The sequence below is a fragment of the Hippocampus comes genome, unplaced genomic scaffold (genome assembly GCF_001891065.2).
Source record: "Hippocampus comes isolate QL1 unplaced genomic scaffold, H_comes_QL1_v1.1 scaffold94, whole genome shotgun sequence".
In the NCBI taxonomy this organism is placed as follows: domain Eukaryota; kingdom Metazoa; phylum Chordata; class Actinopteri; order Syngnathiformes; family Syngnathidae; genus Hippocampus; species Hippocampus comes.
In genome coordinates this window covers 1,376,556-1,385,904 of record NW_017806059.1, presented here as the reverse complement: position 1 = coordinate 1,385,904, position 9,349 = coordinate 1,376,556, and the positions used below count along the sequence as shown (strand labels likewise).

At 41.3% G+C, this 9,349-nt stretch overlaps 1 protein-coding gene across 1 annotated transcript in view; it reads left to right on the top strand.

Moving 5' to 3' along the window:
- znf236 (zinc finger protein 236) overlaps nt 1–9,349 on the top strand; it is a 44,925-nt gene that overhangs the window by 22,924 nt on the left and 12,652 nt on the right. The window contains exons 20-21 of the mRNA XM_019893081.1: nt 3,957–4,260; nt 4,850–4,953. Of these exons, the coding sequence (XP_019748640.1) occupies nt 3,957–4,260; nt 4,850–4,953 (408 nt within the window). The remainder of the gene's footprint in view (nt 1–3,956; nt 4,261–4,849; nt 4,954–9,349) is intronic.

Below are 9,349 nucleotides of genomic sequence, written 5' to 3'. Positions count from 1 at the left end.
ATGGATGCCATTTTTGGCCAGTGTCTTTCTTATGGTAGAGTCGTGGACACTGAGGTCAGCGAGGTCTGGAGTTCCTTGGATGTTGTTCTAGGTTCTTTTGCAACCTCCTGGATGAGTCGTTGCACTATTGGAGTAATTTTAGCTGTTCGACCACTCTTGGCAATGTATGCCACTGTTCCCAGCTTTATCCATTTGTGGATAATGGCTCTGACAGTGGTTTTCTGAAGGCCCAGAGTCTTGGAAATGGCGTTGTAACCTTTTCCAGACTGAGAGATTTTGATAACTTTTTTCGAATTTCTTCTTGAATTTCTTCGGATTGTGGCATGATGCGTTTGTTTCTTGAGAAATTGCAGCATATTTCACTTTGTCTGACAAATTCTTTTTACGTGATTTCTTGATTCAACAAATGTGGTGCGAGGGTGTTGCCTGTGAACTTGAATTCAGCTTTCACAAAACTGTCGTTAGTCAGAGCTACTTTGTCATTTCAAAATGGGGAGCAATTACTTTTTCACATAGGGACCATAGAGTAGTTTTTTTAATATTAAATGTACTTGTGCATTTTTTATTAAATGTACCTGTACATTTTTTATTTACGAATGTTCTGTTCATGTTTTATTGTAGAGTCGTGGACACCAAAGTGGACATTTTGACTGAAAGTGGTAGTGTGTCACATGTATTCCTGAGTTCCCGCCATACGTATATTGAACTTTATTCTATGTGGTCTCCCCAGGCTTTACCATGACAGAATCAAGTTACACTCAAAGCCAGTTCTCCACTGTCCAGCAGCTACAGGATTCCAGTACGCTAGAGTCTCAGGCCCTGTCATCCAGCTTTCCTCCCCCGACTTTGCTTCATGTTTCCAATGCTGAAGTGGTGAGTCTCAGCCTCTGGTCTCCATTGAACACTGTCACTTACAGTGGTTCATGCATTGCATTTTATACAAACTAAAACACATGCCGCATACAGAACAGTCCTAAGATAAAATGAAGTCGCTGATGAATATGAAAATTTGCTTGATTAATGGCCTCTTTTAATCAGGATTAGACAGAAGGCTGGCTGTTTGTTTCAATGACACTAATGAATCACTACATAACTTAAAAGTTGATAAAGATAAAACTTAGAATGTCCAGTTATTTTCAGGAAATTAAACAAATTACATCTTTTGTTGTGACGGTGTATCTTCAGTTTAGTTGTCACGCTATTTTCAACACGTTACATAACAGACCCATGGGGAGACTGACGAATGGAATTGATTTGTCAGAAAATATGAAATTAACCAGATTTGGACAGGCGGTTTCCGTCCAGTGACAATGTGCACCATTATCTATTGATTTTTAATTAATAATCAAGAAAGTATTTTACACATGCGAGTCTGTATGGAGTTGTGTGAATTTTTGTTGGTCTTTTCCATTTAGACAAATGGGCTTCTCCAGCAGAACAGTCAGGGAGAACTACAACTCGACACTGAGCCACACGACTACCAGGAGGACTGTGAAGACAACAGCAAGAGAGCGTACAGGTTTAATTCAGAGCTGGACCTTTTTTTTTTTTTTTTAACTTTTTATTGATTTTTTTTTTTAGGCAGAAAGAAGAAAAAAAAACATGGTCGGACCATTTTTTTAAAGGATCAGAATCAGAGTTATTGGCCCTGCTGTTGTGAAAGCGCTATATAAATCAGGATGTATTGTATTGTATGTAGGCAAGAAACAGACAAGGAATTTCCTTTCCATTTATAACCTGTTCAGAGTAACATAGACAAGACTAACATGGGGGAGACAGAACGACAAGTCTGGAGGGTCGCTGTTAAGCGCACAGATATCTTAGATGTGGAAGGAAAACAGACACAGATAGTTTTGAATAATTTTCTATGTCCAGCATAGTTTTGCATCAAATACGTTGAGACCAAGACATTGATTTTCATTCACTCTTTCTATTTCAATAGAGTCGATGATCATAAGAATAAATAAGAAAACCTTTATTCGTCTCCCAATGGAGAAATTCCTAATTTACAGCAGCAAATGATTTTCACTTGGTGTTTAATTGTTGTGGTTCTCAAGATTATAAACGTAGTTTTATTTAAGTTCAAAGACTATATTTGTATTAACCCAATTCCTTAGTCTATTTAATTATTTTTACACAATAGCCAGCGGTTAGACCAGGCAACTGGTCAGACTGCAGCAAAGACATACAAGAGCAGTGCAACAATAATCTCAGTGCCACAAAAGAAGTTAATACATCGGTTACCTAATGACCAAAATCAATGAATTGGTGATATGCTACAATCGGGCTACTAATTAATCAGTCTGGCCCTAGTTTACTATATTCAATTCTTTTCAGCATTCTCAGAACATTTGCTTTTGAAACATTGACACAGCTGATCAGCTTTATTGGTATATATTTTAAATGCTCTTTCCCGGTAGGTGGTTCCACATTTCCATATTTTTCACACACCATTTTTAAGTCAACATGCCTGATTGTACAACATACACCACTATACTACAGTTTTTCATACAATTGTATTCCTTTTCTTTTAAATACTAAACAGCATACAGTAGTATATGGAGATGTTTGGTTTTGTGAATGTTTTTTAGCTGATGGGACTACAAGGATTTTTTTTTCTCAACTCTTTAGGTGCACGTGGTGTAACAAAGGCTTTAAAAAGTCAAGTCATCTTAAACAGCATTTGCGCTCCCATACTGGGGAGAAGCCTTTCAGATGTCACCTCTGTGGACGAGCTTTTGTATCAGCTGGGGTGTTGAAATCCCATCTGAACACACACACAGGTATGTTTCTAAAGAGTGTTGATAAATGTTGAGAAATTCAACATTTATTTAAATTGATACATTTAAATGTTTTATTTCCATTTTAGTCCGGCTTGCCAAATATCCCTTTTCCCCCCTTACTCTGCAACGCCTTACGTTTGATTTGAAATTTTCCGTTTGGCACTGTTAGACCGTTGCTTCCAAAAATCAGCCATTAAATGCAATTTCTCTTCAAGAAATTTCACTGCATTCCTGGAGACAAAATCTTGTCTTTTTAAAATGGGTTACAGTATGTCATAAATCAAAGTTCTTAGTTTCAAAGGGAACGTAGACACATTTCAACACATCCTTCTCATGCCATTCATCCCCAATGACAGGAGTGAAGCCCTTCAAGTGTAACGTTTGTGATGCCTCCTTCACAACTAATGGCAGCCTGAACCGCCACATGATTATCCATGTCAAGTCATTCAAATGCTCCACATGCGATGAAAGCTTCAGGACAAGCCTGCTTTGTAAAAAGCACATGAGAAAGGAGCATGCGATAGAGGATCAAAGTAAGTAACGTGGGTCCACAACATTGTCACTTCAAGTTACAGAAAAAGGAGAAACTATGATTCATTAGGTATGCAATAGTTGATTGAAATGAAGTGCAAAAGTATCTGTTCAATCTGATGCCTTTCCTGCAGACGTTGTGAGTTTGATTTCGAGCCACTTCTGTTGTTCAAAACCTCAATTAAAAAAAAAAAAGTATTAAAAAAAGAAATTAAAAATGGGTGGGTTGCGTCAGGAAGGGCATAGGTCAGAGAAACTTCTGAACAACTGCTGCCAGTGACTCGCTGTGGCGACTCCCGATGGGACAAGCCGATAAGTTGTAACTAGTTGATTGAATTAAAGTAGTGTATTGATTCATGTTAAATATTCATGCTGAGAGTTTGGTTACCTGACTTAGCTAAATGACGGAGGCAAACTATTTTTGCACCACTGCAATCAATGACTCCAATAATAAACATACTGTCACATATAAACCTTTCTGAAATGTCACTCAAAATTTAGCATATCTGAAGTCAACATTATATATATATATATATGTAATTTTTTTTTTTAGATATTGTCAGTATGCAGTAAATAATGTGCGCAGTGTATGTGTAAATTTGTTTGTGCTGGTACTTTGAGCTTTGTCTTCTTTTGCCTCAGTTATTGGTTTGGAAGGTCGAGATGTGGAAGAGGATGAAGATGAAGAAGATGAAGGGGATCAAAAAACATCGAAGAGACGGGGAATGGAAATCATCACTTTCACAGAGGAACAGGCAGCAGAGCTAGCAAAGGATCCCGGTGAGGAGGCATCCGTGTCAGAGCGAATCCTATCCCAGTCTGCAGCCGAGAGGGATCGCATCAGCGAGATCAAGGACAAGGCGGTGGTATTGGAGACAGAACCCAAGTTTGCAAATTGCTGCACTTTCTGCCCCAAGAGCTTCAAAAAGCCCAGTGACCTTGTCAGGTAATGAGCCCCATTTTAATACCACGGTGCTAATTCTTATATCAACATGTGGCACTGGGGCCCACAATAAAACTGCAGCGTAATGAACAAAGCATGAATAGAATGATATAATTTGAAATGTCAGCGACGGGCTGGCGGCCAGTTCAGGATGTACTCCGCCTCTTGGGTAGGCTTTAGCACGCACGCAACCCTTGTGCGCATAAGTGATTCAGAGGATGGGTGGATGGATTGGTTTGGCAAGTGGATGGGTTTAGATAAATAAGTAGGCAGGTAGGCAGATAATGTGCCAGACAGCACATTAAAGTCAGTCATTAATGGAAGGTTGCATGATCGAATTAGAAATAACCCAAACTTCGAAATATAATTTAAGATTGGTTTGCAAAGCTTATACGAACTTTAATGCATGCTAAAAAGAAAAGGCTTGTGACTGTGCCACCAAACTCCACATATTTTTTTGCATATTTATTGGCTTCACTTCTTTTTGTTTTTTTCCCCCCCCATGTCTAAATGTTCGCCACTGTTGATTTTTAACTGTAGAGAGAACCCAGAAGCACAACTCAACTCTCAAACTTCTACCTATATTGTCTAGGCATATTCGAATTCACACAGGAGAAAGACCGTACAAGTGTGATGAATGTGGGAAGAGTTTTACAGTGAAATCTACTCTGGATTGTCATGTGAAGACACACACAGGTTAGTCTTGATGCTCTTTATGTTGTTGACTAAATTATTTTTACTGCATATATTTTATGGGGTGGAGTCACTGTGTAGGTTAACCTGACTGCATACATCCGGGGTCTACAGTCCTGTTACTTGAGGGCTACTGCCCTGCTCACTATGCAGCCGTTAGTGATTTGTTTGGCAATTGTGTTAGTCAGATCCAGTATACGTTGGGTTGGGCGTCAAGTCTTGAGAATTGATTGGAGCCAGGACTATTCTCCCGGAACTGTTCGCACTTTAAATTTCTCGTTCCCCGCTAGTATACCTCGTCCGCCGACGAGAAGAGACCAATGAAGGGGAAGTGCGTGCACAGGTGCACCCGACACCGATCACAAGTGTGACTTAACTTTGTTGAACTAAATTATGAGTTGCCTCAGTGCAACACTTATAAGATTATATTGTGCAAAGGAGGTTGTATGACGTGTCTACATCAACAGAGTGCTGTGTCTAACGAGCTTGGTGCTCCCTCCTCCTTTGAGCTAAAGCCTGCAACGCGCTGAACTTTCATAATTTGGTGGGTTAACCAACATGCGTCTATTGCCAAAACTGACGTATCTGACAACAAAACGGAGGGCCAACTCAAATGCAAATAACCAGCTAACATTAGCGTATGTACAAAATTTACGTACATGGGCCTGTCCACAACATGCAAACACAAGCTGTACCTGCTGCTCATGTGAACTGCATTACCAAATAGCTCTGCTTTTGTCTACACCTCGTGTTAGCCCATCAGTGGGGTTTCAGTGTAGTGTAATTTACACTAATGTGAATTTATTTTCATGTTGTGAAAAAAATCAAATAAAGCTCTTCAGTGAGAGTAAAAAAAAAAAAATAACTCGGGAATTCAAGTAATACATTTTACAAAACTGGTTAAAAATAACCTTATGAGAAATTGATAAATCAATTTGGAGACAATTCCTCAGTGTAGGTTACGATATTTGCAGCGATGTTTATTTTCATATTCATTCTGTATAGTTGAAAAAAAACTGTCAGGTAATAAAGCAAAACAGTGATATTTTTTTTCAAGATTTTAGCATGGAAGGTGGCTCTATCAAATGTTGACTGGCTGAAAAACAAGGAATTGCGAGATGATAACAAACTTCTGTTCTCCTACCATGTCACTCAGTGCGGAGGCTGTGTGCTGTAGTACAATGCAGGCAAATGTCAGGGGTTTTAGTCTGTGAAGCGAGACACTAAAATGAATGGCATAGTTTAGACACCCCGTCAAAATTGAGAATCATTTGAAACCAGAATCAATACAAGGAACTGGAATTGTTCAAAAGCAAACGATGTGCAACTCTACACTATGTTTTGTTCTCGGTCATTTGCAACATTTGCAGTGACTCCTAAATTTCCAGTAAAAACTATGCCTTAATGCTAGATGGTGTCACATACGCCTATTGGCAGCGTGAATGTGTGTATTTTACACAATAGTCTAGAGTAGTGGTCCCCAACCACCATCTGGCAGAATCCCCTATCAAAAGGAGTTTCACCTCCCCCTGCCGGCAGAGCTTTTCCCACATCCCGGGGTGTGGCGGGAGACATTGAGTCCAAGTGGACCATGTTTCGCGCCTTTATCGTTGACACGGCCGATCAGAATTGTGGCCATAAGGTGGTTGGTGCCTGTCGTGGCGGCAACCCCCGAACCCGCTGGTAGACACCGGCAGTGAGAAATGCTGTCAAGCTGAAGGAGGAGTCCTATAATGACTTTCTGGCTTGTGGGACTCCAGAGGCAGCTGATGTGTACTGTTCGGCCAAGTGGAACGCGGCTTCAGCAGTCGCTGGGGCAAAAACTCATGGGATGGGAAGAGTTTGGTGAGGCGATGGAAGCAGACTTCCGGATGGAAATTCTGGTCCACCATCCGATGACTCAGAAGTGGGAAGCAGTGCACTATTAACATAACGCTGTGTATAGTGCGGATGGGGCGCTGCTCACCTCGACTCGGGACATTGTGAGTTGGTGGGCAGAGTACGTCAGATTACCTCATCAACTCCACCAACATGCCTTCCTTAGAGGAAAGAGAGTTTGGGGACTCTGAGATGGTCTCTCCTATCTCTGGGGATGAAGTCAGAGATGATTAAAAAGTTTCTCAGTGGCAAATCTCCGAGGGTGGATGAGATCCGCCTGGAGTTCCTCAAGGCTCTGAATGTTGTGGGGCTGTCCTGGTTGACACGCTTCTGCAATATCGCATGGTCATCTGGAAGAGTGCCTCTGAATTGGCAGACCGGGGTGGTGGTCCCTCTTTTTAAGAAGGGCAACCAGAGGGTATGCTCCGACTACAGAAGGATCACACTCCTCAGCCTCTCTGGTAAAGTCTATTCAGGGGTGCTGGAGAGGAGGGTCTGTCGGGAAGGCGAATCTCAGATTCAGGAAGAGCAGCGGAACAGAGGACTAGCTCTATACCCTTGGCAGGGTCCTCGAGGGTGCAGTGCACTGGAGTTCGCCCAACCAATCTAATATGCTTTGTGTACTTGAAGAAGGGGTGCGACCTTGTCTCTCTGGGAGTTCTGTGGGGGGTGTTTTGGGAGTATGGGATACCAGACCTCCTATTATGATCTGTTCAGTCCCTGTACCACCGATATCAGAGTTTCGTTCGCGTTGCTTTCGTTCCTAGTGAGGGTTGGACTCTGCCAAGGTTGCCCTTTGTCACCAATTCTGTTCACAACCTTAATGGACAGAATTTCTAGGTGCCAGACGAGGTGGCTTGGGCATGCCTCGTGGACACTTCCCTGGTGAGGTGTTCTGGGCATGTCCCACCAGCAGGTGGCCCCGGGGACACCCCAGGACACGCTGGAGAGACTATGTCTACCGGCTTGCCTGGGAACACCTTGGGATCACCCGGGAAGTGGCTGGAAGAGGGAAGTCTGGGCCTCTCTGCTAAAGCTGTTGCCACTGTGACCCGACCTCGGATAAGCGATGAAAATGGATTGACGGATGGATCTTAATAAAATGTTGAATTACTCTATAATTATCTTTGTCATGAGTACTAATGCTTTCAAATTGGCAAATTAAAAGCAATGAAAACAAAAACTGCTTTGAATGTCGAATGGTGTTTAAAACAAGTTTAGAACTGTGGTCACAATATCAATAAAAAATACCAATGCGCTTGCTAATTTATTTATTCCTTTTTTTTTTTCAGTCACACCGGTCAGTGTCATACACAAAGGTCGGGTAAAGGCAAGCAGGCTTTTCTTGATTTTTTTTCTTTTTTTTCCGAAAACAAATTGGCCAACTATGTTTGTTGGCTACCAATGTACTTGAAACAAGACAAGAGGTTGGGAATGGGTTCAGTTAGGTTTGTGCATCTTACCACACAAGACGATTTGAGACGATTCTCAACATACAATACGATTCAAGGAAGTAACGGTTTTAAAATGTATTGATTTATTTTGATTTACTGGAATTACTATTAGATTCAATATGGTCATTTTTATTAATATGTAAGACCATATAAAAGTTAAGCCCAAACTATCCTTGTAAATTACATTAAAAAACAACAACAAATTAAAAGTGACTTCAAAGCAATCTATATCAGGTGTATATTTGGACAAATCGATAGATTGTCGATATATGGGGTGTGATTACATTCAAGGATTCAACGATTCTAGAAGACTGTATAGCAAATCAATTTGGCTCATCAAATCTGATTGTTCTATTGCAGGGGTCGGCAACACGAGGCTCTCGAACCGCATGCGGCTCTAGCGCCCTCCAGTGGCTCCCTAGAGCTTTTTCAAAAATATTTGAAAATGGAAAAAGATGGGAGGGATATATATTTTTTTGTTTTAATATGGTTTCTGTCAGAGGACAAACATGACACAAACATTACCGTTTTCCGATGCTGTAAAAATCCGTGTCGAATAAATATTAAATGTCAAATTTCGTCAGCGAATATTTGTGTCATAGCATGCGACACACGTTTCTATTAGCAGGGCCGGATGTCAGTCAGGGGGCTGTTGTAAAAAAAAAAAAACCCAAACAAAACAAACAAACAAACAAAAAAAACAGCTGCCTTTCATGTTCAATTCACCGAGGGTTTTTGCTAAGAATGTTAATCTGGGCGGCCAAGAGAAGCATTTTTAAACGGTACACGTGAGCTACGATAATTAGCACTCTTCTAAAGTGTGTCCCGTGCCTCGTTCATCTTAGCGGCCGTTATGGCCATTGCTCATTATGGCATGCGTGTGTAAGTGTGTGCGTATGCACGCGTGTGCGGTAACGGGTCGATCGCGAGAGGTTGGTTGTTCGAAAAGTAGATCTTCCGTCAAAAAAGTTTGGGCACCCTTCCTCTACAGCACAGATGTCAAAGTGCCGGCCCGCGGGCCAAATCCGGCCCGCGAGAATGTTTTCAGTGGCCCCTGGGATGATATT